Raw genomic sequence first — 27,508 nt, 5'->3', positions numbered from 1 at the left:
GCAGGTTCGATCCCTGGCCTCACTCAGTGGGTTAAGGTTCTGGTGTTGCCGTGAGCTGTAGTGTAGATCACAGATGAGGCTCAGATCTGCCGTTGCTGTGGCTGTGGCATAGGCCAGCGGCTACAGCTCCTATTAGATCCCTAGCCTGGAACCTCCTTATGCCACGAGTGCAGGAAAACAAACAAACAAACAAACAAACATACCCTAAAATGACTGGACAGTTGAATGCTAGAACATGAGGGAAATTTATGCCAGTATTAAACAAATAAAACTAAATCAGAAAAATAAATCCCACAATCATCTAGTGAAACATTGCCTAAAGATACCTGCCTGGGACTTATGAAAAAAATCCTCATAAAACAAGACTGGCAAGCTCAAACTGATATATTAAAAGACAGCATACTTCTGAAAACGATGTATTCTGTAATATAAAGAAAATTTTTAGGAAACCGTGTGTATAAAATAGGAACAGAAATCTGAAAGAGGCAAATAGATTTAAATGAGAATTTCAAACAGGTCATATAAAAAGAGGAAGATGATAACTGAGATAGCAAGGGCTTCCAAGGAGGGAAAAAGAAACAGGAGTAGAATTAAATCCATGTTGGACACAGGAAAGGATGGAATTGATACTATGGAGAATAAATAAGTGATGTGGGAGATATACTTGAAGCACCCAATGTAATGAAGTGAAGGAAATTAGAATACGGACATCAGAGACAGAAGGTCAACACACTTGTAATTGGTGAAGAGGCCAGAGCAAATGGAACAAAAATAACAATTGAAAATACTTATATGTGGTTTCTAATATAAAATGATAGAAAATAACTTATTTAAAAAAACAGAAACAAACTTACAGATTTCCATACCATACAGATTCTCACTTAGAATTAAAACAAAGTTCAATGGCATGCTCTTTGCCAGCGACATCTAAAATGAAGTATAAGAAGAATCAAAAGTAAAAGGTTGGGCAAAGATGTATCAGGAAAATGTGGACAAAAAGAAAGTATGGTCACTATGTTGTTATGATAACAATAAAAAATAGAAATGAGTTATAACAGCTGACATTTGTTTAATGCTAAGGACGTGTAATATCTCATTTAATCCTCATGGTGTTTGTGAGATTGACAATGTCAAATTCCAGTTCAAAAGCGAAAATAAGGACAAATACTGTATTCCTATTAGAGACAATTTCAAATGAAAATATAACGTTCATAGATAAATATGCAGAGAATTGTACTGAATCAACATATAAAGCACAAATTATAAATACAAGAAGAAATCAGAGAAATCAAGTCATAGTAGGATACTTCAGCATACTTTTCTTAGTTTCTGAATATATTAAGTAGGAAAAACCATATATGAACATCTAAATACTGTGATTAAATGAGGTTGGTATAGCCAATAATATAGCATTTTATTTTATTTTATTTTTTGTCTTTTTTTGTATTTTCTAGGGCTGCAGCCGCAGCATATGGAGGTTCCCAGGCTAGGGGTCCAATTGGAGCTGTAGCCACTGGCCTATGCCACAGCCACAGCAACGCAGGATCCAAGCCACGTCTGCGACCTACACCACAACTCACGGCAATGACAGATCCTCAACCCACTGAGTGAGGCCAGGGATCGAACCAGCAACCTCATGGTTCCTAGTTGGATTCGTTAACCACTGAGCCAAGATGGGAACTCTGATAATATAGCATTTTAATGATGAAAAATTATAAATAATCTAAATGCCCAAGTTCTCTGATGGCGTGGTGGCATTGTCACTGCAATGGTTTTGATTGCTGCCATGGTGAGGGTATGATCCCTGGCCTGGGAACTTCCGCATATTGCAGTGTGGCCAAAAATAAGTAAATAAATTGAATAAATAAATAAATAATAAATAATCTAAATGCCAACAGTGGAGAATTTATTCAACAAATCAGACTAGGGCTAAATAACCATTCAATAGCTATTAAAAGTGATACTGTAGATGTTTTAATGGCATTGTGATTTAATTACTAACTAAATAGAAAAGCATATATGTAATACTATATAGTGTGCTCTAATTTTTTTAAATGTTTGTAAATATATGTACATATGCATGAGGATAAAATAAATTAATGGGCACATCAAATGTTAATATCAGTTATCTCCAGATCTTGAGGTTATGGGTATCTTGTATTAGCGATTTTTGCATTTAAATATTTTTCTTCAAAGGACATTTTTGCTTCTGTAATCTGAGAAAAACATAATTGACCTTTGTTTAATGATTGACTGTGATCTTAGGAACATCCCACTTGATTCTCACAACTTAGTAGAGAAAGGCAAGGTACAGATTTTATAGGGGAGGAAATTGAACCTCAGAGAGATAAAGTGGCTTTTTAGAAAATGTCATAGTTGGAGTTCCTGTCATGGTTCAGTGGTAATGAATCCGGCTAGTATCCATGAGGATGCGGGTTAGATCCTGGCCTCGCTCAGTGAGTTAAGGATCCAGCGTTGCCATGAGCTCTGGTGTAGGTCGCAGAAGTGGCTTGGATCCCATATTGATGTGGTTGTGGTGTAGGCCATCAGCTGCAGCTCCGATTCAACCCCTAGCCTGGGAACTTCCATATGCCACAGGTGTGGCCCTAAAAAGTCCAAAAAAAAAAAAAAGTCATAGTTGATGGTAGAGCTTGGGTAAAACCCTAACTTCTGACCTCAAATCCTGAGGACTTTCCAGTGCCACCTTCTGGGTTAACCATGTCTCCACAAAGGCCTGCCTCACCATGTGATTCAAGCCCTGAGGTAATAAAATATATAAGCCAATACAGCTTAATAGGAGTTTTCATCCAAGATGATAGGAGAAAGGTAACTGTGTCTGATTATTAGCTCTATGTGAGTAAGAAACGAGGGAATGAGATAAATCCATTTTGATGGAAGCTGAAAGAGCAAATAGTCACGGAAGCCAGAGCTGGTCAGTTTAAAGAGCTGGCACCTACGGGATGAATTTCACCTGGTTGGTATCTTTCCTAGCATGGCCCTAAGAGAAAATGTCACTTTAAATATAAACATGTTAGTGTGGCTTGCATTTTAGGCCTAAAGACCCCTCTGAAGTGTCACTCTGCGTATCTGTAAGCCAACATTAGGATTCCCAGCTTTAGAACTGGCTCTGAGATCCAGCCTCCCAGTCACAGTTGAGTGATAGGTCATTTGGGCACTCACTTTCCGTTATTCACGAGCTATTAGCAATCCTTCAGTTTCCATTTCTCTCAGTGGCTAGATGGTATTAATTACCTCCGCTACAACTCAAGTAGATTTCAGATTTTTGTTCAATGGAAAATGTACAGGGACGCTTTGAAGGTTGCTTCGTAAATGTCAATAATCTGCAGAGAATGGTTTTATTTCTTCCGGTTGGAATGATTTTTCCACCTCTTGATTTAAGAGTTCTAATGTTCTAATATTTGCGTGGTATGTAAACTAATAAAATTTTTGCTAATGGAATTTTCGATATGATGAAAATAGCTGTCTGATTTTTCCCTAATTGCTTAAGTAACACTAACCTTTCTAAAAATTCAAGTAGTGAAACGTGTAACAAATTTAAAAAACCCCTGAAATTCCACCAAAATAAGATAACCACCATTATCATTTTGGTCACTATCTTTGCACATTTTTACTGCATACTTACATATAATTTACCATAAATTAGATAAAACTCATGCTATTTTTTTGAAGTTACAAACTCCTTTTTTTCTTTCTTTCTTTTTTTTTTTTAACCTCTACCCATGCCATCACCCCTCAAGACATCAGTGTTAACAACCATTGGGCCCTCTTTCATACCTGTATCTAATTTCTTTGATGAAATGGGAACACGTACAATTTATCCCCATGCATATTGTGTGTGTGTTTATGGAATTCTGTAAATGGGAAGTCAAGATTTTTTCATTAACAAAATGAAGTTTTATTATTCATTTCTCTGCTTTTCAATCTTTACATCACAGAAATCTCTAGATTTTAATGGTAGCAAATAGTCCATGGAGTGGATGTGCTGTAATTTATTGAGCCATTCTTATTTGGGGAACAAGCATTTTACCTCCAGTTTTTCTCTACAGTAGTGTTGCAACAAACAACCTGTGTATATTTTTTATGGGCTAGTGCTCTTATCTTTATGGGGCAGATTCCTAGAAATGAATGGACCTATTATTCAAAGGTATAAGTATTTTAAATTTTAATAGGTATCATCAGATTGCTTTCCAAATGTGTTGTAAAATTCCTATTTCCACCAGCAAAGTGTATGAGGACCCTCTTTCCCATATCTCCATTAACAGTAGATATTTTCATCCTTTTTTGTTTTTGCCTACCTGATTAGTAGGATGTAACATCACTCTTTTTACTTTGTTTGCTTGTCTCTGACTACCTGTGAGGATGGGCATCCTTTCTCACATTTATTGCTTATTTGGATGTGCCCTTTTGTCAATTTCCCATTCACTTTCTTCTGTGAGCTCTCTATTATCAATTTCAAAGTGTTCTTTGTATAGTAAAAGCAATACTTTAGAAATTTTTTCATGATAAATAATATGACTCCTATGAGCCACTAATATTTTCCTCAATTTATCATGTCTTTTGGCTTTCTGACATCTTTTTCCATACCAAAAATAAATCTTTAAATGTAGGGAAAAGTCCATCTTTTTGTATAGTTTCGGAGGGGTCTAGCTTGGTTAAAATCTCCAAACTCTTAAATTTACACGTTTTCCCAAATTTTATTCTAACATTTAAAATAAATCATCTTTAGTCCACATAGAATTCTTTATGTAGAGAGCCAACATTTTCTTCTGGATTCGTAGACTATTATACCAGCAAGTTTTTTAAATAATCATTTTTTTCCCCCACTGAACTGAAATACCATCTTTTTTGTATGTTAATTTTCTTATGTAATAATTCTTCACCACCCTTTGCTATGCTCTGTTTATCTAGTTATATGTCAATATTATTGATTATAATGTATGTTGTATAGTATATTTATACTTACACTACACTTTGTAGTATATTTGAGTATCTTGTATGACAAGTCCTTCTTCCCCCAACTTGGACACAGTGACCTGGTGGTTAATTGATTGAAAGCACTCATTCTGGAGTCAAATTGAATCCTGGCTTTGAGTTACTGCTCATCTGTCTATCTCAGCATACTTATCTGTAACATCAGGATGATAGTATTCATTGCAAAGAGTTTGAAGATTAAATTAAATAAAACACAGAATACTTAGAAAATTCCCTGACACATTTTAAGTACTGAAAAATTAATTAGCTTTTTTAACTTTCTTAACAGTTGTGCAACATTTTTTTCATATGAACTTTATTACCTCTTTCTTTCAATCCTAACCCTTCAAAAGCAGCTCTTGGGAGTCTAACTTCAATTGCATTAAATATATGTATTAATTTGGGGTCAATTAACTTTTTATGATAAGTCCCACATCCTATGTTTTTAATTTATGCCATCTCAAGTCTTATTTAAAGTCTTCAGTATGACCCTAGTTGAATTCATGTAAAATGTGTACCTTTTTTGTTAAATGTATTCCTAAATTTTAAAACTTATTTTTCTCATTATTTTAAAAGTGACATTATTCCCATTTTCAGTTCTATATGATTATTGCCAGTGTTGAAAAAAGTGTCATCTTGTTTATTGAGTCTACAATTTTTTATTAATCCCTTTTTTCTAAATATATATATAAGATTGATATGTGTATACCTTCTTTATCAATATTTACATTTAATATTCTATTTTCTTGCCTTTATACTCTCATCTGAACATTCTTTGATAATAATGATGCTGTATCCTTGTTATCATGAGAGCAAGGGTGATAGGGTGACTAAGGCATCCTACCAGACATAAGCAGAGGACATCAATACCCTTACCATCAGTAAAGGATGTGTCTTAGCATACAGAAAGCGGGAGACTCAGAGCACCACCCTCACTGTTCAGGCCACCCCAAGGCAGCCTCACAACCAATGATACTGGTCAACCAAGGTGATGATCCCATCAGGCCTTTGAGAAGCAAAGTTGCCATCTCCAGAAGCATTTTGTACCTTCCAACTAATCTCAAGACTCTAGTTTTATATCTTCCTGGCTACTAGGGCTAAGTAAGTGACTAATACAACCTCCAGAAGGATTTAAAGACAGCATCTTTACCAACACTGAGATGAAATAATAGGCTTTTTTAATTTTTCTCAGTTAGGAGGGAATTATTGTAATTTATTCATCTCAATTGACATTTATCAGGTTCTCATTCAACAAGCATCTATGAGATTCCTATAAGGTGCCAGCTACTTTAAGATTTGTCTTAAAGAAAAACAATTCCTGCTTTTGAAAGATGCAGCGTCTAGACTGGAATTAGACATAGGAATAAATAGTAGAAGTGATATGTGCTAAGTTTTGCAACAGAAATTAATATCAAGAAGCATGCAGGATCTGGGATTTTATATTCCTCTCAAACTAACAAATGAGCTTGTTATTGTTTCATGGTTTCCAGATAAAGACATGGGACTTGCTTTTATTATTCACAGTAAAAGTAGTAGTGGTAGTATTCATACACCCATTTGCATTAGTTTCCCATGTCCTCTGTGTCTTACAGGAGTGACACAGTTTCCAGGGGGGCCTGTCATGGCTGTCAGCACATTCAGTGTGTTGGGTTACAGGAAAGGAACATTGAACTCGAGGAATTCACTGCTTTTATAGCTAGAGGAAGCAAGCCTACTCTTGTGCTGTGGGAAGACATTACCTCATCACTTAAGGTTGATTGTTGCAAATGCAAATTCCCCAAAATGCAAAAATGTGAAGAGTAGTCAGAGCCTTGCATTCTTGGCATACCCAGCAAGATCACACAGAGACACTCAGGGTCCATGACAGATTGATGCTACCAACAACAAGCATAACTGCCAGTGGATTTTAAGACCTAAATCATCTCATGGATTTCCCACTGCAGCTCATTGGATTAAGAGCCCAATTAGTATACATGATGATGCAGGTCCCTGACCTCACTCAGTGGGTTAAGGATCCTGTGTTGCCGCAAGCCATGACATAGATCACAGACACAGCTCAGATCTGGCATGGCTGTGGCTGTGGCATAGACCTGCAGCTGCAGTTTGGATTCCACCCCTAGCCTGGGAACTTCCAGATGCCACAGGTACGGCTGTAAAAAGAAAAAAGAAAAAGAAAAAAACCATCTAAATCATCTCAGGAAAATGATTTAATCTCTTTATAATCAAGCACATGGGCATTTTCTGTTGATTTGTTTGTTTAACCACTGTGGCTATCTTGAGGTTCCATAAAGAATGGTTAACCTTTGAACAGATTTATTTTAGGGAACTATAAAGATAATTTATAGGGAAAATAAAATTAAACACAGCTATGGCTGAGGGGCTCTAGTTAAAGAGGGAATGCACTTTTTATTTTATTTATTTATTTTTCCTTTTATTTTTTTCTTTTCCTTTTTTTTTTTGACCATGCCCACAATATGTGGAAGATCCCATGATCCCTGTGCTATAGCAGTAACAACACCAGATCCTTATCCCACTGAGCCACGAGGGAACTCCCTTATTTTATTTTATTTTTTATTTATTTTTGACATTAGGAGATTTATTCAGCTTTCACAGTTGAAAATGCCTGTGAAATACACAGTTAGAGAGACCCAAGCTCTGCCCTTCAGAGCTTTAAGTAATTAGGCAATTTTATTTGTTCCAAAAATTATTAACTCTTCTATCGACACTATGCATACAATACAATGCTTTGGGTTCAACTGACCCTACCTCAAAGCATTGTCCAGGCACTTAATGTGAATTTATTTATTTATTTATTTTGACTTACTGTGAATTTAGAGAATAATTTGTTTCTCTCAAGCTAAGGTAGTTGGGGTACATGCAGAGAATTGGGCAAATGCAGGGAATTAAAAAAACTGAGATACACAGAGCAGAACATTAGCTAGACCTTCATCCTATATTTCCCACTAAGCATCTGACCACAGCCACATAGAGTGTGAGACCTCAAGGAATGCACTTTTTAAAGGCAGTAGTCATTTGGAAAGGTCGTAGTTTGTGGAATGAGATACACTTGGTTTATGAAAGCACACCATCTCCTTACCTTCTGAGTTCTGTGACTTTTCACAGAAGACATGACCCCTGGGCTTCCCAATATGTACCTTGCAAGCTATCATCAGCACTAAAACCAAAGACTGGATCACTTTGCTGGAGAGCGGGAATTGGCACAACATTGTAAATCAACTATACTTTAACCAAAAGTAATATTAATAATAAAATCGGTGAAAAAACAACAGCAAAAACAAAACCCCACAAAAAACAAAGCTTGTAATACACTCTGCATCTAATAGGTATTCAGTAGATGGCAGGTCCTATTATTGCTATGTTCAAACATATAAATGATGGAGTTTGTTAATGTCTACCTTGTTCTCTTCCTGTCATTTTGAATTATGCAATTCATTTATCCCTTCATTACAAAGCTGTGAGTTCCCCAAAGGCACCAAATTTTAGTCATCATCATGATCTAACTATTCTCTGACTCTGTTTTTTTCTCTTTTCTCCTGAATGGCAATTTTTCAAAGCCAACATTCATCTTTTATAAAAAACCTCTGCATAAATCAAGCAAACAGAAAGATCTGGTGTGGTGCATACATGTGTAATTTATCACTACATGGTTCATTTTAATGATAAAAGTAACACACACTTAATTATTTTTTAAAGTTCCAATAACAATTGGAATTGAAGTAAAAGTGAAAATATCCACCACCACCCCTAATCCCATTTCCTCAAGGAACATCATTAATGAAAGTTTGTCATGTTCATTCCTAGGCCTTTTTCTTTGCATAGAAAATGTAGTATTGATTATTTTTATCGAAAGATTTTATAAGTTATGCTCAGGAGGGAGCACTGTGTTATTATTTTTAATTGCTAGCTTGTGTGAGTTGGGTTTTTTATTCAAAGCAGCTTTTAGTGTACTTGTGTGCCTGTGCAAGTTAATCCTTAAGAAATGCCAGGAAAGTCCCTTACTGTCTAATGTTTTAAAAAACCCCAAATACATAGTCTTCCTTTTTCTAGAGTTTCTTTTGTATTCATGTAAATACATTTCCCAGAATACAACTCTGTCTTCACTGTTTTTTGGTTTGTTTTTTTTTCCCCCATCAGTTTTGGTCCTTTCTGTGAAATTAACAGGAAGATTTTTATCTTGTTTTTATTGATTTACCAATTATGAGCTTTAAACTCTCCAAATACCCCCATGAAGCAACAGAGAAAACTTATATTTTTAGAGTCTTTACAAGTTACAAGGCTCTTTCTCAATTATCTGGCATGATCCTCACGATGACTCTGTGAAGAATGACAAGTCTTATTAACTGACTCAGGAGCACTTAAAGAAGGTGAAGAAGTGACTTACCTAAAGTCACACAGCTGGTAATAACCACTAACTCAGTTTTCCTCTGACCTCATATAGAGAACTCTCCAGGTGCTTCATAGCAATTGTCTAGAATGAGTTAAGCCTTTCCAGAACATGGTGCTGGAAATAGACTCAATTTATAGAAGACATACATGATACCTTAAGTATTTTCTTTTAATTAAAAAAATAAACCAAGACTGGAGTTCCCATCGTGGCACAGTGGTTAACAAATCTGACTAGGAACCATGAGGTTTCGGGTTCCATCCCTGGCCTCACGCAGTGGGTTAAGGATCCGGCGTTGCCGTAAGCAGTGGTGTAGGTCGCAGATGCGACTCGGATCCTGCATTGCTGTGGCTCTTGTGCAGGCTGGCAGCAACAGCTCTGATTAGACCCCTAGCCTGGGAACCTCCATATGCCGTCGGAGTGGCCCTAGAAAAGGCAAAAAGGAAAAAAAAAAAAAAAAAAAAACAAGACTAACTATTGATACCTGTAGCTAATTTTTAGTTAATTTTAAGATGGACGTATTATTATTAGCATAAATAGATATGGGGCATTGATTATTTGTATTCATTGAGAATCTATACCTCACTTCTCTTTTACCAAGAAAATCCTTGTGGTGCTGAAAGAGTTTAGAGCTAACTGAACAAGAGAGGCAGGCAATTCTATTCACTTAAATTTAAAAAAAGAAAAAAGGCAGTTCCCATTGTGGCTCAGCAGGTTACAAACCCGACTAATATCCATGAGGACGTGGGTTCGATCCCTGGCCTCGCTCAGTGGGCTAAGGATCCTGAATTGCTATGGCTGTGGCATAGGCCATCAGCTGCAGCTCCAAGTAGACCCCTAGCCTGGGAACTTCCATATGCTGCAGGTGAGGCCCTAAAAAGAAAAAAAAAATTTTTTTTGTTCATTCCTGGCAAAAGAAAGAGCATAAGAATATGTGAGAACTGTGACTTCAGAAAGATGATTTTAAAAAATGGGTTTAATTTTTTTAGAGCTGTCTTTGATTTACAGAAATTTCAGTGGAAAATACAGAGAGTTCCCAAATACTCCATCAGCCTCTCCCCTCCCCCTGCTGGAGAGTCCCCCCCCCTTTTTTTTTGTTTTTTTTTTTTTGCCATTTCTTTGGCTGCTCCCGCGGCATATGGGGGGTTCCCAGGCTAGGGGTTCAATCGGAGCTGTAGCCCCTGGCCTACACCAGAGCTGCAGCAACGCGGGATCCGAGCCGCGTCTGCAACCTACACCACAGCTCATGGCAATGCTGGATCCTTAACCCACTGAGTAAGGGCAGGGATCGAACCTACAACCTCATGGTTCCTAGTTGGATTCGTTAACCACTGTGCCACAACAGGAACTCCTGAGTTTCCCCTATTATTAACAGCTTGCATTATTAGCATGGTACATTTACTACAATTAATGAACCACTAATACACTATTATCAAATAAAGTCCATAGTTTGCATTAGAGTTGACTCTTTGTGTTGCACAGTTCTATGAGCATTAACAAATGACAAATGTAGTTGTATTCATTATTACAGTATCATAAAAATAGTTTCACTGCCCTGAAAATCTCCTACCCTCTACCTACTCATCCCTCAGTCCCTCTCAGCAAATCTCCAGCAACCACTGAGCTTTTTGCTGTATGCATAGTTCTACTCTACAGTATGTAACCTTTTCAGGTTGGTTACTGTCACATAGCAATATGTTTTCAAGTTTCCTCTGTGTCTTTGTGCAGCTTGACATCTCATTTCTTTTTATAACTGAATAATATAACATCATAGCTGTATCAGTTTGTTTATCCATTCACCCATTCAAGGACATCTTGGTGCTTCCAAGTTGTTTTCGTCGGGTTTTTTTTTTGTTTTTTTTTTTTTTTGTCTTTTTGGCTTCCAAGCTTTGATAATTATGAATAAGTTTGCTACAAACATTTGTGGGCTGATTTTTATGTGGACATAAGCTTTTTAAAAATTGTTTACATTTTTATTAAAGTATAGTTGATTTACAATTTCTGCCGCAAAGTCAGTCATATATATACATATATATACACATATATATGTACAGTGGTACAGTTCTCTGTGCTATACAGTAGGAATTCATTGCTTATCCATTCTAAATGTAATAGTTTGCATCTACTAACCCCAAACTCCCATCCATCCCACTCCTACCCCTCTCCTCCTTGGCAACCACAAGTCTGTTCTCTATGTCTGTGAGTCTGTGCTTCTGTTTTGTAGAATAGGTTCATTTGTGTCATATTTTATTTTATTTTATTAATTTTATTTATTTATTTATTTTGCTTTTTAGTGCTGCGCTTGTGGCACATGGAAATTCTCAGGCTAGGTGTCCAATCGGAGCTGCAGCCACCAGCCTACACCACAGCCACAGCAACGCAGGATCCCTGACCCACTAAGCGAGGCCTGGGATCGAACCCACATCCTCATGGATTCTAGTTGAATTTGTTTCTGCTGTGCCATGATGGGAACTCCCCATTTGTGCCGTATTTTATATTTCACGTATAAATAATATCATATGATGTTTGTCTTTGTCTTTCTGACTTACTTTACTCAGTCTGAGATTCTCTAGTTGCATCCATATTGCTGCAAATGGCATTATTTTTTCTTTTTTATGACTGAGTAGTAGTCCACTGTGTATATGTATTACAATTTCTCAATCCATTCCTCTGTTGATGGACATTTAGGTTGTTTCCATTTCTTGGCTATTGTGAATAGTGCTGCAATGAACATAGGGGTGCAAGTATCTTTATTTATTTATTTATTTATATTTGTCTTTAGGGCTGCACCCAAGGCATATGGAGATTCCTAGGCTAGGGGTCAGATCAGAGCTGTAGCACCTAGCCTACACCACAGCCACAGCAACGCAGGATCTGAGCCACGTCTGTGACCTACACCACAACTCATGGCAATGTCAGATCCCTAACCCACTGAGTGAGGCCAGAAATTGAACGCACATCCTCATGGATACTAGTCAGGTTCATTAACCATTGAGCCATGATGGAAACTCCCAAAAGTATCTTTTTGAATTATAGTTTTGTCTATATATGTATATGTGTGTGTGTGTGTGTGTGTGTATATATCCAGATGTGTGTGTATGTGTGTGTATATATATATATATATATGGAGTAGAATTGTTGGATCATTAGATCATATGGTAATTCTATATTTAGTTTACTGACAAACATCCATAATGTTTTTCAATATTGGTTGTACTGGGCATAATCTTTTAATTTATTTGGATAAATATGTAAGAGCATAACTGCTGGATTATATGATAAGAGTATTTCTAGCTGTGTAAGAAACTGCCAAACTGTCTTTCAAAACGGTTGTGCCATTTGAGAGTTCCTGTTGCACTGTATCCTCATCAGCATTTGGTATGGTCAGTGTTTTGAATTTTAACCTAGCATGTACCTCATTGCCATTTTAATTATCATGAAAGATAATTGCTTTTTAAATCTGTTAGACTGGTCATTCTACATTTAAGTCAGCCTTAAGACAACTAGATTAGTTCTTCTTCAATTTTAGCCATTTTCCCCCACCGTATATATATCCTTATAATTCTAGTGAGGAAATATTAGAAAGAACCCATTAAGAAAAATTGTGTGCTCAGAACAAAGAGAAGAAAATAATAAGAGGCTGAAGCTAAGAGCATGTTATCATGGCCAATGTGTTTGACCCTGGCAAGGGGCAAGGATGAAAATGATTTAGTAGCAGTATTTAGAATAATGGAGAGAGAGCTAGCTGGCAGCCAGGATTCTGCAGTCAATCACAGATTGCCAATAAAAGTGTGAATGAAAACATTTTACTCTGTAATTGGAGACAACTGCTTCATATCCTGTAGATTCCATAAAAGAAGAAATATCAACATTTGAGTGCAGTTTGGTTGTAGGCAGTTTAAAAAATGAGAAGTTGAATATTTCTCAAACTGAGGTTAGGAGAAGAGCTGGTTTAGCAGAGGAAGGGGCTGCCCTGCCCATGTCCCCTCAGGCTTTATCGTTTTAGTTCCATCGAGTGGACTTACAGATGCCAACATCTGTGTCTTTTTTCTTTAGGGATAATAACGAGAACTGGTGCAAAAATACTTCAGTTCCCAAAGACCTTGGGTAGATAACTCCAAGTAACATTTTCTACCTTATTCCCAGGGTTTCCAACATATCATAGCCAATGGCTTGAAAACACACCCTTTACTGGATGCCTTCTCTTCCTCATCTCACTTATCCACTCCCATAACTTTGGGAGGGGTTTTGGATCAACTCCCAATTATGTAATTCTTCTTACACTGGACTCCTTCCTTTAGGTTAGCTTCTAGAGGATACCAAGCTCAGACAGTTGTTGGTTACACGTTTCTTCAGACTCCTACATCCCATTTGGTTACTATTACCTTCCTCTTTCAAGGCTCTCCCAAAATTTCTCCTTTTATTTTCCCTGGGACCCATTATTCTCATCCTGCAGGTGCCAGGTCACTGTAGCCAGAGAACATGTCTGATAAATCCTTCACAATGTAGAGGAAATGAATTAAGTGTAGTATTAACTTTCCCTTACATCTTTGCATTTTAAAGGGGAAGGAACTCAGAGAAGTGAAAGTCTAGCTGTGAAATCTCAGATTTCGTGCCACTTGAATGGAGGAGATTATTTTGAGAAAGCCTTATCATCAATTCCTTTACTTAGATTCTGGTATTCCTTAGGCCATCTAAAAGAAAAAGAGCAGATGAACTAGTCCCTCTTCAGTGACGAGTTAAATTTAAAAATTGGTTGCAAGGCAGTAGAAGAATTTGAAGGAAAACCAAGGAACTTAACATAAAGTAGCAAAAAGAATAAAATAGCATATTGGTTGATTCTAAGATAAGCTTTTCTGCATTTTAACATCTCTGATATCAGAATGAGTCTTATAATCAATAGCATCTCTTAATTGCTGTTGTCAGGTATCAATTACAATGTCATTGTCATTTCCTATGATGTGAAGTTGGATCATAGTTATTTGTGTTGTTGTCACTTAAGTGGAATTATGTGCATTGTTGGCACAACACATTGAATGTAATTGATACTTAAGTGTTGTCCTATGATTTAGGATTGAAATAAATAGTTTTCATGTGTACAGAATGGGGCAGTAACAAATCAGCAACGTATGAATTTGATATTTGTTAAGCAAGTTATTTGTCACTAGATGGATGATCCTAAATTCTATATTTTCTTAGAAAGCAACAATAAAGGGCTTTATAGGATATAAGAAAGGAAGGAATATGCCCACAGTAGAAGTTCTATTATGTTTATTACTGAGATTCATGCAAAAGGATTGCCTATCCTACACAAAGCAATACTGGCAAGAGAAATGGTCAAATTCCTCACAATAGATGAATGAAATCTCTGCATAATGGGAGATTGGAGTAAATTAATCATGCCCTGTGCAGGATTATCATTAAGGGGTGCAATATCCATTTATTAGAAACTTCTTGCTGATTTTTTAACAGAATGCACTTAATTTCCAACATGATTCCACCAAGGAAAAATTAAAATTTGTGTTTGATCAAATGGGTAATGCTGGGCAGGAAAGTTGGTTTTCTTTGACACAACTTAAAATTGCACTGTCAATGCAAAAGGATTTTTTTAATTAAAGTATAGTTGATTTACAATGTTGTGCCAATTTCTGCTCTACAGTGAAGCGACCCAGTCATTCGTATGTGTGTGTGTGTGTGTGTGTGTATAATCTTTTTCTCATATTATCTTCCATCATGTTCTTGCCCAAGAGACTGGATATAGTTGCCTGTGCTACACAGTAGGACTTCATTGCTTATCCATTCTAAATGTAATAATTTGCATCTACTAAAAAATATTTAAAATTAAAAAAAATTGGGGGCCACACCTGAGGTAGGCAGAAGTTCCAAGGCTAGGGATTGTATGAGTGCTACAGTAGAGACCCCAGCTGCTGCAGTGACAATGCTGGATCCTTAATCTGCTAAGCCATAGGGAGCTCCACAAAGGGATCTTTAAAAAGAAATCAAGAGTATGAGTTTGGATTATGAAAAGCAGTATATCACTGTAATCTTATACCTAACTGCCAATTGCTAAAGTTACCAATGCATTTCATTTAAACTATAAACGGTGTTTAGCGATCAGAACTTCTTGGAGTTCCCCTCATGGCGCAGTGGTTAACAAATCCGATTAGGAACCATGAGGTTGAGGATTTGATCCCTGGCCTCGCTCAGTGGATTAAGGATCTGGCATTGCCATGAGTTGTGGTGTAGGTCGAAGATGCGACTCAGATCCCACTTTGCTGTGGCTCTGATGTAGGCCGGTGGCAACAGCTCCGATTAGACCCCTAACCTGGGAACCTCCATATGCCCTGGGTGTGGCCCTGGAAAAGACAAAAAGACAAAAAAATAAAATATAACCAGAACTTCTTCAAAGATGTTATTAGGAGTGAACCAAAATAGTACAGATGATGGTTGAGCTGACAGAGGACTAGTTAAATGTCTTCTTGAGCAGACATCTGGGAACCTGCTGTATTTTCTAGTTCTCAGTGTCTTTATGGACAAATACTTGAATAGTTATGTAACGTTTTCATCTGTGAGTGTGGTAAGGAGTGGTAACAAACCACAAGTATCCATGAGGATGCAGATTCGATCCCTGGCCTCACTCAGGTGGATTAAGGATCTGGTATTGCAGTGAGCTGTGGTATAGGTTACAGACTCGGCTCAGATCTTGCATTGCTGTGGCTGTGGCATAGGCCAGCAGCTGTAGCTCCAATTCGACCCCTAGCCTGGGAACTTCCATATGCTGTGGGTGTGGCCCTAAATAAATAAATATTAAATAAAAATAAAAAAAGAAGGAAGAGAATGCAAATACCCTGCCCTTCCCTCTTCCCTTACAAAAAAAAAAAAAAAAGTATGGCGATGTGGTTGTTAATCATGATGGCACGACTAGGCCACTGCAACCCCTCAAAACTTTAGTCATCAAACCATTTCAGGACCATTTGCAGAAGAAATGTGAGTGAACCTTGGTACTTGTCTGAAAACTTTCTATTGAGAACTTCTGGTAAAAGAAAAAAGGTGATAACATCAAAACTTATGGAATAGAGGTAATAGTGGTGCACATTTTAAAGAAATGCTACATCACTGACTTTCTTGATGGCCCAGGGGACATTATTTTATGGAAAAAAAAAAAACATGGATTCCAATGAGTCTAAGTTGAAAACAGATATAGAAAAGTTGAACTGTAAATATGTGAACAAGTTTTAGGCATACATTAACCAATTTATTTCCTTTATATTTATCCTTTTATAAGTGCAAGTGTCAATATGTGACTTTAAATATCTATATATATGTTGAAATTAATCAAAAGAGTTCTTTCAGGAAGGACAAAAAAATTCTAAGTGATAATAAGCATTGTGTCATAGTTTATATTTTTGTTTCAAGGCAAAAAGCATTATTAAAGATAAAGATCAGTTCATAGTAATACAAGATTTGACTGACTAGTAATATATAACAACTCTGAATACTATAACAGAACAAGAAGAAAAATTCACAAAGTAGATTTTAACACGCCTCTTCCAATAGTTGATAAAATTAGGCCAAAAAAATCAGCAAGGATGTAAAAATTTGAAGAAACAATTAACAAAGTTGGGTTAATGAATCTTTATAACACATTTGTACCAACAACTGCACAATTCACATTCTTTCCTAACATGGGATATTTATAAAAGGTTCGCATGCCGGGCCACAAAGGAAGTCTCAATAAATTTTAAGTGATTGAAATCATTCAGAACATCTGATCAGAATTTTAAAATTTATTTGAAAAATCAGTACAAAAAATAAGGATAAAGAGAAAATCTCTGTTTGAATATTAACCAATACATTTCTAAATAAGTCATAGGAAAAAGGTGAAACCCTGATGGAAATTAGATAAATGAAAAGGAAAAACATGTTGTTAATATTCGTACAAGGTATGATTTGTGTTGCAGCAAATTTAAAGAATCTTCTGATAAATTTTAAATGATGAGATGTTACATTTTTAGAATTAGTAAGAGCTTAGCAAAGTTGCTGAATTCAGAGTCAATATATAAAAGTCAAATATTAGATGAATGGATTAAGAAGATACAGTACATACAATGTACTGTATATATACAATGGAATACTACTCAACCTTAAAAAAGAACAAAATAATGCCATTTGCAGCAACATGGATGCAACTAGAGATTGTCATACTAAGTGAAGTAAGTCAGGAAGACAAATACCATATGATATCACTTATATCTGAAATCTAGTATACGGACCTTTCTACAGGTAAATGAACCTTTCTACAGGTAAATGAACCTTTCTACAGAAAAGAAACTCATGAACTTGGAGAACAGACTTGTGGTTGCCACACGGGGAGGGGGAGAGAGTGGGATGGACTGGGAGTCTGGGGTTCATAGATGCAAACTATTGCATTTGGAGTGGATAAGCAATGAGATCCTGCTGTATAGCACAGGGAATTTTATCTAGTGACTTATGATGGAACGTGATGGAGGATAATGTGAGAAAAAGAATGTATATATATATGTGTGTGTGTGTGTGTGTGTGTCTTTCTGGGTCACTTTGCTATACAGTGGAAAATTGACAAAACACTGTAAACCAACTATAATGGAAAAAATAAAAATCATTAAAAAATAAAAATAAAAAAATTTAAAAAACAAAAGTCAAATATATTTCTACATATCAATGAAAACAATTAGGAAAGAAAGATAACATTTATTCCATTATCAAAAATACCAATTACCTAGAAATAAACATAATAAAAAATGTGTAAGATCCTGTGGAAAATTTTATAATGCTTAGTAGAGTGATATTAAAATAGACCTAAATGAATAGAACACAGTTATAAAGATGCTAAGTGTCCCAAAGGTATCTAAAGTTTTAGTACCATTCAAATTCTCAATATGGTTACGTGTATATACGTGTGTAGCTGGACAAATGACTCTAAAATTTATATGGAAATGCAAAGAAAACCTAATATACTTGAAATAAAATTATTATACAGCTCTAATAACAAGACAGCCTTTTGATAGAGCAGAGATAGACAGAACCATAAGATGGAATTGAGACAGACATGAACCCATCCACATATAAGCACTTGATTTAGGACAGTCGGCCCAGCAGAGCAGTGTTGAAAGAACAGAATGTTTAATAAATGTTATTGGAACTGAATATTCATGTAGAAAAAAGTGAAAGCCACCTCTTATTATTTTAAGCTCCAAGTGAATTACAACTAAGGGCAAAATTCTAAAGACTTAAAATATACATATATAGGAAGACACCTCAATGAATGTAGGGAAAGATTCCTTAAGTCATTAAAAGCACTAACCATAAACAGAAGAATTAATAAATTTGACTTTACTAAAATTAAAACTTCTATTTATTGACACTAGGGGATAGTGAAAAGCCACAGAGTAGAAGATATTTGAAATGTGTACACATTAGAGAGACAGACACATAATAAAAAAGAGCAGTTTCCCTTCTTTCCTTCCTCCTACCACCAAGCACCTAGGGATGGGTTTTTTAAAAATTTCTGTTGTTGTTGCTGCTTTTTTTGGGGGGGTCCATGCTGCATATAAATGGTAACTACTGAAAGGTAAACATAAATATATCTTTGATATTAAAATTAAAAGTGCTAATTTGAGACTTATAGACATAGAAAACAAATTTATGGTTACCAAAGTGGAAGCGGGGGAGGGCAGAATAAACTAGGAGTTTGAGATTAACAGATACACACTACTATATATAAAATGGATAAAAAAAAAAATAAGGACCTACTGTATAGCACAGGGAATTACAGTCAATATTTTATAATAACCTGTAATGGAAAAGAATCTTAAAAAGAATACACACACACACACACACACACACACACACATATATATATATGTATGTATAACTGAATCACTTTGCTGTCCATCTGAAACTAACACATTGTAAATCAACTGTATTTCAATAAAAATTAAAAAACAATAAATTATCTGATCATAAAAAGGTACTAATTTGGTTTTGAATCTATAGTGATCAATTTTTCCATAAGATGTTTTTGTCTCATTTTTGAGTGAGGGACTAAGGAAAAATGCAAAAGGGAAGTGAAAAGGTGGTCTGGAGAAAAACAATGGTGATTCTTTGCTCTTAACGAAGGAGAAAAAATGAGTAGTTTAACCTCACAAGACAAGGGGGAAAGAGAATCTGAAAGCAAAGCCAAAAGAAGTTCAAGTAGGAAAGGAAAATGAAAAAATGTAGACAAAGGAGCTGAGAAATGTTGAAAGATAGTACCTGAACAATCACCAATGAGCTATAATAGTGAGGAACAACAAAGACAAATAGTGGTGATTCTTGGGGTCTTAGAGGAACTCCTGATTTTGGATGGGAAGCACTTTCAAGTTTGCATAAATACAGCCTCAAAAGTAGCCCTGGGAGAAGCCCTTTATTTTTCTCAGTGGATTATTTTTAAAATAAATTTAAGTCACAATTAGAACACAGCTTTTCTTAGAGAGTTAAATGAACGGTATATGGCAAAAACCTCAATAGATAGGAAAATTTAACAACAGGAACAAATTCTCACTAGGGAGAATCTGAAATTGTCAGCATGTAGAAATCAGAAATTTGGTGCCCCTATTTAATAAATAGGATCATTTTAATTTCTTTAAGAGTTAGTGTCAATTCATTTTTGCTTTCTTTTCCTTTTAGAGTTTTCTGATTTGAAGGACGAAAATATTTTGAAAGCTATAGAATATGGAAAAGCAGGAATTCAGATACTTGGTGTTTACCCTAGTTTTACAAGTAGAAGTGTCAGTTAGAATGCATCATCTAATAAATATTGGCAGTGATCAGGCCATAAAAATGTTTACAACCAATAATCTCATTTCTTTCCTAGGAAGGCCTTTTCATTTACTAGTCTCTATAATCTATTTTTGATTAATTATTAATTTTCCATTTGTGGATTATTATTTTATCTTTTCTGCTATTGACCTTTTGGCTGTTTAATAGATAAGTAGCACCTCCTTCAGAGAGGAGGGCAGAGGGAAACTAAATAAATGCATTTGTTCCTGTTTATTGTGCTTCCTATTAATTCTGCCTTGGAAAGGACTAATAACAAAGGAATTTAACACTACCGACTCAAATGATGGTATTGTTCAAATTAGTCCTGTAAACCAAGAAAAGGCAGGTAAAGTAAAAGAGTGCCTGGGCCACTCAGTAGTGGACGCTATGGCAGCTATGGGTAGGTAGCACATGCTCCCCTGAAGGGATTGCAGTATTTCAATTTACACAACAAAACTAATGTCTGGATCTGGCCCACAGGTTACCAATTTACAATATCTGCACCATTAGCATTGGTGATAAAATGTATATGCATACATGTTGTAAAAGGGTTGTTGCTGAAACGTGTGTACTAAGGTTTCACTCTGGCATACTGATGTAGTTACGAGTTATTTGACAGGAACAGCACCCAACAGGGACCAAAAACATGCTTTAAGCAAACCATGAAGTACAGAGTTAACAAGTGAAGAACTTTGAACAATCTGGTTCATAGAGATTTACGAAGAAGTAATTCTTGTAAAACTTACCCTAACCCTATAGTAAATTAATCCTCCTGAGTATATGTTCAGGTCCTTTCCTACAGAGATGCTCAGAACCATTTTTAAGTGTTAAAAATAATTTTTGGAGGTAAAGCAATGTGCCACATAGGAATCTACATTTGGAATATAAGTTTCTGCAGCTTTAGAATAGATTGTTGAAACAAATCCCAAGTAATTTCACTTACTGGAGTTGCCCTTGTGGCTCAGTGGGTTAAGTACCTGATGTCTCTGTAAGGATGCAGGTTTGATCCCTGGCCTTACTCAGTGGGTTAAGGATCTGGCATTGCTGCAGGCTGTGGTGTAGGTCACAGAGATATCTCAGATCCCCTGTTGGCTGGCAGCTGCAATTCTGATTCAACCCCTAGCCCAGGAACTTCCATATGCTGAAAGTGCGGCCATAAAAAAAAAATTCACTTATTTATTAGGAGATTATTTTTAATTTGCAAATAGTGATTTTTATGATGTATATATTTAAGCTTTTATGCTGTTTTTGCTCACTCTTTTTTTCAGGGAAAATTTCATGGAAATCCAATGCATGTGGCCGTGGTTATTTCAAATTGTTTAAGGGAAGAGAGGAGAATATTGGCTGCAGCCAACATGCCTATTCAGGTAATATTTTCTGAAGTTATAATCTTGTTATCACCTGGAACTCAATTTTTCTGAAATAAATTCTCATCTTCTTTCCAACCATCTTCTACCAATGTTAATGTTGCTATCATCCTTCCAGTCACTTAGAATCAAGGTCCTCAGATTATGTTTGAATAGTTCCTCTTCTCTGTCTCCTTACTGAGAAAACCTCCAAGTCTTTAGCATTTGTTTCTAGAATCCTCTCTATACATCCTTTTCTTTTTCCAGGGGTCATACTCTGGTCCATGGTCTTACAGGATCAGTTGAGGAGTGTAGTAACCACCTCCTAGCTGAATTCCTAACTACCATTTGGGTCTGCGTCCCTCAGCAGAATGTTTATCCTTGGGAATTGATCTTGCTCAGAACCCTTCAGTGGTTCCCAATTTCCTATCCCACAAGTCCAAACTATACAAGCAGGAATTTTGTCTTACAGAAACCCCATAAATACTTGCTTGTTGGAGTTCCTGTCGTGGCTCAGTGGTTAACGAGACTGACTAGGAACCATGAAGTTGCGGGTTCAAACCCTGCTCTTGCTCAGTGGGTTAAGGATCCGGCATTGCCATGAGCTGTGGTGTAGATTGCAGATGTGGCTCAGATCCTAAGTTGCTGTGGCTCTGGCATAGGCCAGAGGCTACAGCTCCTATTAGACCCCTAGCCTGACCCTCCATATGCTGCCGGAGCAGCCCTAGAAAAGGCAAAAAGACCAAAAAAAAAAAAAAAAACTTGCTTGTTGACTGTTTCAGTGTGCTTTGCCCTGCCATATTTTAGATGTTTGATCCCACTATGATCCCACTATGCTGAATGAATTCAGAGCCTCCACTAAAGACAAGCAGAAGAATTAATGAGGTCAATAGGAATACTTTTTCATTTAATTCTTAGAAAAAGGAAAGAGCATGTAAATAATTTTTCAAATGTCGCAATCCATAATTTAGTAAATCATACTACTATGTTTATTTTTGAGGGCCAAGAAAAGTATCTTTTTTTCAACTATTAAAAATTCTCAGATTAGCTACTGTCAGGTTATGGTTGTTTCTAGAAAAGTGTGAAGTTTTAACAACTTATTTCTTAGATGATGAAGAAGAATGGTATCCTCTTTGTTTAATTTAAAACATAAAGTTTCTAAAGTAAACATAGTTTGATTCAGTGCTTTGGGGGGTGAAAATTGAGATGCTATTACTAATACATGATATTCTCTATGTACTCTCAGCTGTCCTTTTTTGTAGCCCCCTTTTCTCATCATTGTGTGTGTGTTGTATGTTGCTTTCTTTAAATGTTAAGTATCAGCCAAATTAGAAACATTTGTTTATTGGAAAAGATGTTCATTAAAATCACTCCACAAATAATCTGCTAGTACCACAAACCACCACCAAAGAAGCATCAGTTTGCAGATTTCAAACCAGTAGACAAATATGTGGAGATATATACATATACACACATATACAAATAATGGAGACTAAAATGAGAGAGAGGGAATTTTATAAACGCTTTACCTATCTGAAGAATGTGATATAGTTGAAAGAACACTTGATTGATAGTCAAGGACTTGAGTTTCACTTGAGCTTCTGCTACTGATTTGCTGTAGATTTTAGTCATCATCCTTTCCAACCATACCTCTCTGCCCAACTGTAAGGTTAAGGTTTTACTGACATTCTAACTCTCAGCTTTATATATCTATGCAAGTGTTATATGTAAGGAACATATCATTAGAGGGGCCAAAAAATGGGGTGCAGAGCAGCTGGGTTAGCCTTTCTATTTAACCAAGCTAATAGCTTTACATATTCTTTAGCAAACTCCCTTTGTTCCAATGTAAAAATAAATCTCATTCTGGCAGATCCAACATCCTTAATTCTGAATTTAAATCCAATTTAATGTAGTTTCACTCTACTAATTTTTAAATTACATGTATTCATTGTGTAGAAGTTCAAAAGCAATATAGGTCTATTACAGAAAATTAGGGGAAAAAGTTTTGACCATAAATCATCTGTAATTTCACTATTCAAAGATAACATCTGCTAACATTTTGGTATATGTTTTCTTGTAATCACATGTACTTCAGTTTACATGTCTATACACATATCCAGGTACTTATAAATAAATATACATATATATACATACATAAGCAACAGAGATCATAAATATGTGGTGTCTTATAATTAGCCCTATTTTGTAACAACTTAACATGACTTATATGTCATTAAATATTTTTCAACAGCATGATTTTTAATGGCTGTAGAGTATTTCATATCATATTCATCCAAACCTCAATTCAAAGTATGTTATGTGTACTATATTCATCTTAAACCTGTTTTATCAACATCATTGAAATTTTAAGACATTGTTTTTCCAGGGTCCTCTGGAGAAATCCTTACAAAGTTCTTCAGTTTCTGAAAGACAGAGGAATGTGGAGCACAAAGTGGCTGCCATTAAAAATAGTGTGCAGGTGAGTGATCTCTTGTAGCTACTGGGCAAGACTAGCTACTATCCCCATACAACTAACTGTGAACCTTTCTGTTATATGCCCAAAGTTAGTGCACACAGAGGTCATAGGTTAATCTGTCATAAGATAAATCTCTCACATACTGTATTTCTATTCGAAGATATTTCTTTGAGAGAAACTTTTAAACTTTAATTTACTGGAGCTTGGTGTTTCTGCACCGGACTCCATCGATGAGAAGCCGTGTGACCTCAGACAAGTAAGTTACTTGACATCTCTAAACCTCTGTTCCTTCATCTGCAAAAGCGAGGATAACCGCCATTACAAGATTGTTGTGAAGACCACATGAGATTATACTATATGAAAAGCCTTTAGCCCAGATCTTGTGTCTGATCAGAAAAACACCACCAGGTTTGGAGAAGAGTAAAGAAAAAAACCTCCAAGACATAAATGAACAGGAGTCACAGAGGGAGCATAGGTATTTTTTTTCTAAGAAATAGAAGAATAATTTAAAACTGAATTGTCATGAACTATAATGATTCAGAATGGAGATTTTAAAAGCAAAAAGATCATTCGTACATTAACACAGAGTTATATGGAGCAAAAATGGAAAAAAATACTGTATTCTCAGGTAAAAAAAAAAAAAAAGATATTAGTAGCACATTTGGAGTTGAGAAATGAGAAGCAAGATGCTGAAAGATTTCCAGTCAGAAAGAGAAAATGGAAGAACAAAAACAGTGCTTCTTCCAGCACTATTCAACATTCATGGAAATTAGCTCTTTAAAAGTGTAGATACTATATAGTTAGTCTAGGATAATACTGAAGATTGGAAGCCCTAAACAGTGCATTTTGTTTTTGTTTGTCTTTAATTACTTAATGAATTTTATTACATTTATAGGTGTATGGCAATCATCACAACCAAATTTTACAGCATTTCCATCCCAAACCCTCAGTGCACTCCCCCACCACCCCCTCAACCTGTCTCATTTGGAAACCATAAGTTTTTCAAAGTCTGCGAGTCAGTATGTGTTCTGCAAAGAAGTTCATTGTGTCCTTTTTTTAGATTCTGCATGTAAGTGATAGCATATGATGTTGGTGTCTTGCTGTCTGACTGACTTCACTTAGCATGATAATTTCTAGGTTCATCCATGTTGCTGCAAATGCCATTATTTCTTTCCTTTTAATGGCTGAGTAATATTCCACTGTGTGTTTGTACCACATCTTTATCCACTCCTCTGTCAATAGACCTTTAGGTTGTTTCCATGTCTTGGCTATTGCATACAGTACTGCAATAAACATTGGAGTACATGTGTCCTTTCGAGTCATGTTTTTCTCTGGATAGATGTCCAGGAGTGGGATTGCTGGACCAAATGATAGTTCTATTTTGAGTTTTCTGAGGCATCTCCATATCGTTTTCCACAGTGGTTGTACCAATTTACATTCCCACCGACAGTGTAATAGGGTTCCCTTTTCTCTACACCCTCTCCAGGACTTATTGTTTGTAGACTTTTTGATGATGGCTATTCTGGCTGGTGTAAAGTGGTACCTCAGAGTGGTTTTGATTTGCATTTCTTTAATAATGAATGATGTTGAACATCTTTTCATGCGTTTTTTGGCCATCTGTATGTGTTCTTTGGAGAATTGTCTGTTTAGATCTTCTGTCCATTTTTTGATGGGGTTGTCTGTTTTTTTGGGCTGTAGGAGGTGTTTATAAATTTTGGAGATTAATCCCTTGTCAGCTGATTCGTTTGCAAATATTTTCTCGCATCCTGTGGATTGTCTTTTCATTTCACAATCCCTATCAAATTACCAAGGACATTTTTCACAGAACTCGAACAAAATATTTTAAAGTTTGTTTGGAAGCACAAAAGACCCAGAATAGCCAAAGACATACTGAGAAAGAAAAATGGAGCTGGAGGAATCAGGCTCCCTGATTTCAGACTATACTACAAAGCAACAGTCATCAAAACCATATGGTACTGGCACAAAGATAGCAATATAGATCAGTGGAACAGGATAGAAAGCCCAGAATTAAACCCACACACCTACAGTCAACTAATCTATGACAAATGAGGCAAGACTATACAATGGAGAAAGGACAGCTTGTTCAATAAGTGGTGCTGGGAAAACTGGATAGCCACATGGAAAAGAATGAAATTAGAACACTCCCTAACACCATACACAAAAATAAACTCCAAATGGATTAAAGACCTAGATATAAGACCAGACACTATCAAACTCCTAGAGGAAAACATAGGCCAAACACTCTCTGACATAAACGACAGCAATATCTTCTCAGATCTACCTCTTAGAGTAATAACAATAAAAACAAAAACAAACAAATGGGACTTAGTGCATTTTGAAATACTGATGATGGATGATGTTTCATTGACATGCTTAATTGTAACAACAGAATATGTTTTCTTTTATAAAAAGATGACAGAACAAGATACCAAATATTTAGAAGATCTGCAAGATGAATTTGACTACAGGTATAAAACAATTCAGACAATGGGTAAGTTTTTGTTTTGTCTATAATTCCACAATGGGATGTAAAGGCAACATGATTGATTAGGGTTTCTTCTTTACTAACAGAATTGATAAATTTATTCTTTTTTTTTTTTTTTTGAAGAGAGGGTTCAGGAGAATACTATTTATTTTGCTTACTCCTTTTATTTCCATAAAAATATATTTTTACCAACCAGTTAAAAGTAAGTTATAAAGCTCATGGAAAACCCTACCTACTTCAGAATGCATCTCTAAAAATTAAGAACATTCTCCTATAGAATCAAATATCATTACCACAACTAATAAAATTACTAATAATTGCCTAATATGATCAGGACATTGCTAATATTATCCCTTGATGAGATTTTATTTTAATTAATTAATTAATTGTCTTTTTGTCATTTCTTGGGCTGCTCCCATGGCATATGGACATTCCCAGGTGAGGGGTCAAATTGGAGCTGTAGCCGCTGGCCTACGCCAGAGCCACAGCAACGCTGGATCCTTAACCCACTGAGTAAGGCCAGGGATCGAACCCACAACCTCGTGGTTTCTAGTCAGATTCATTAACCTCTGAGCCATGACGGGAACTCCCCTAGATGAGATTTTAAACATAATTTTTAAAAATTATTAAGTAGGAATGTGATTCACTCTAGGAAATTTGGAAAGTGAAAGAAAGCCTTACAAAAGTTAAAATCACACAAAATTCTGCTATCTAGATATAAACTGTCAAAATGTTAGTATATCTTCTTCCAGCCTTTTTCCTGCATGTTCAAATACATACATAACTATGTATAAAAAAAATTGAAATCATCTTCTCTGTAGCTTTATATGTAGTATTTTAGGCTAAAGTTTTCTTGTATGTATTTCCTCATATAAAAAAATTTTCAAAAACATAATTTCGATAATTGCATAAATTTCAAAATGTAAAGACTGCTGTCTATTTGA

The 27,508-nt window shown here is 35.9% G+C and overlaps 1 protein-coding gene across 4 annotated transcripts in view; it reads left to right on the top strand.

Moving 5' to 3' along the window:
* Positions 1-27,508, top strand: part of STAT4 (signal transducer and activator of transcription 4) — a 105,477-nt gene that overhangs the window by 39,780 nt on the left and 38,189 nt on the right. For all 4 annotated transcript variants that reach the window (XM_047773092.1, XM_047773095.1, XM_047773091.1 and 1 more), the window contains exons 4-6: positions 21,505-21,603; positions 23,969-24,061; positions 26,492-26,570. In XM_047773092.1, the coding sequence (XP_047629048.1) occupies positions 21,505-21,603; positions 23,969-24,061; positions 26,492-26,570 (271 nt within the window). The remainder of the gene's footprint in view (positions 1-21,504; positions 21,604-23,968; positions 24,062-26,491; positions 26,571-27,508) is intronic.

The sequence above is a fragment of the Phacochoerus africanus genome, chromosome 3 (assembly GCF_016906955.1).
Source record: "Phacochoerus africanus isolate WHEZ1 chromosome 3, ROS_Pafr_v1, whole genome shotgun sequence".
NCBI lineage: Eukaryota > Metazoa > Chordata > Mammalia > Artiodactyla > Suidae > Phacochoerus > Phacochoerus africanus.
The sequence above is the reverse complement of the archived record's forward strand: the minus strand, read 5'-3'. Positions and strand labels throughout refer to the sequence as shown.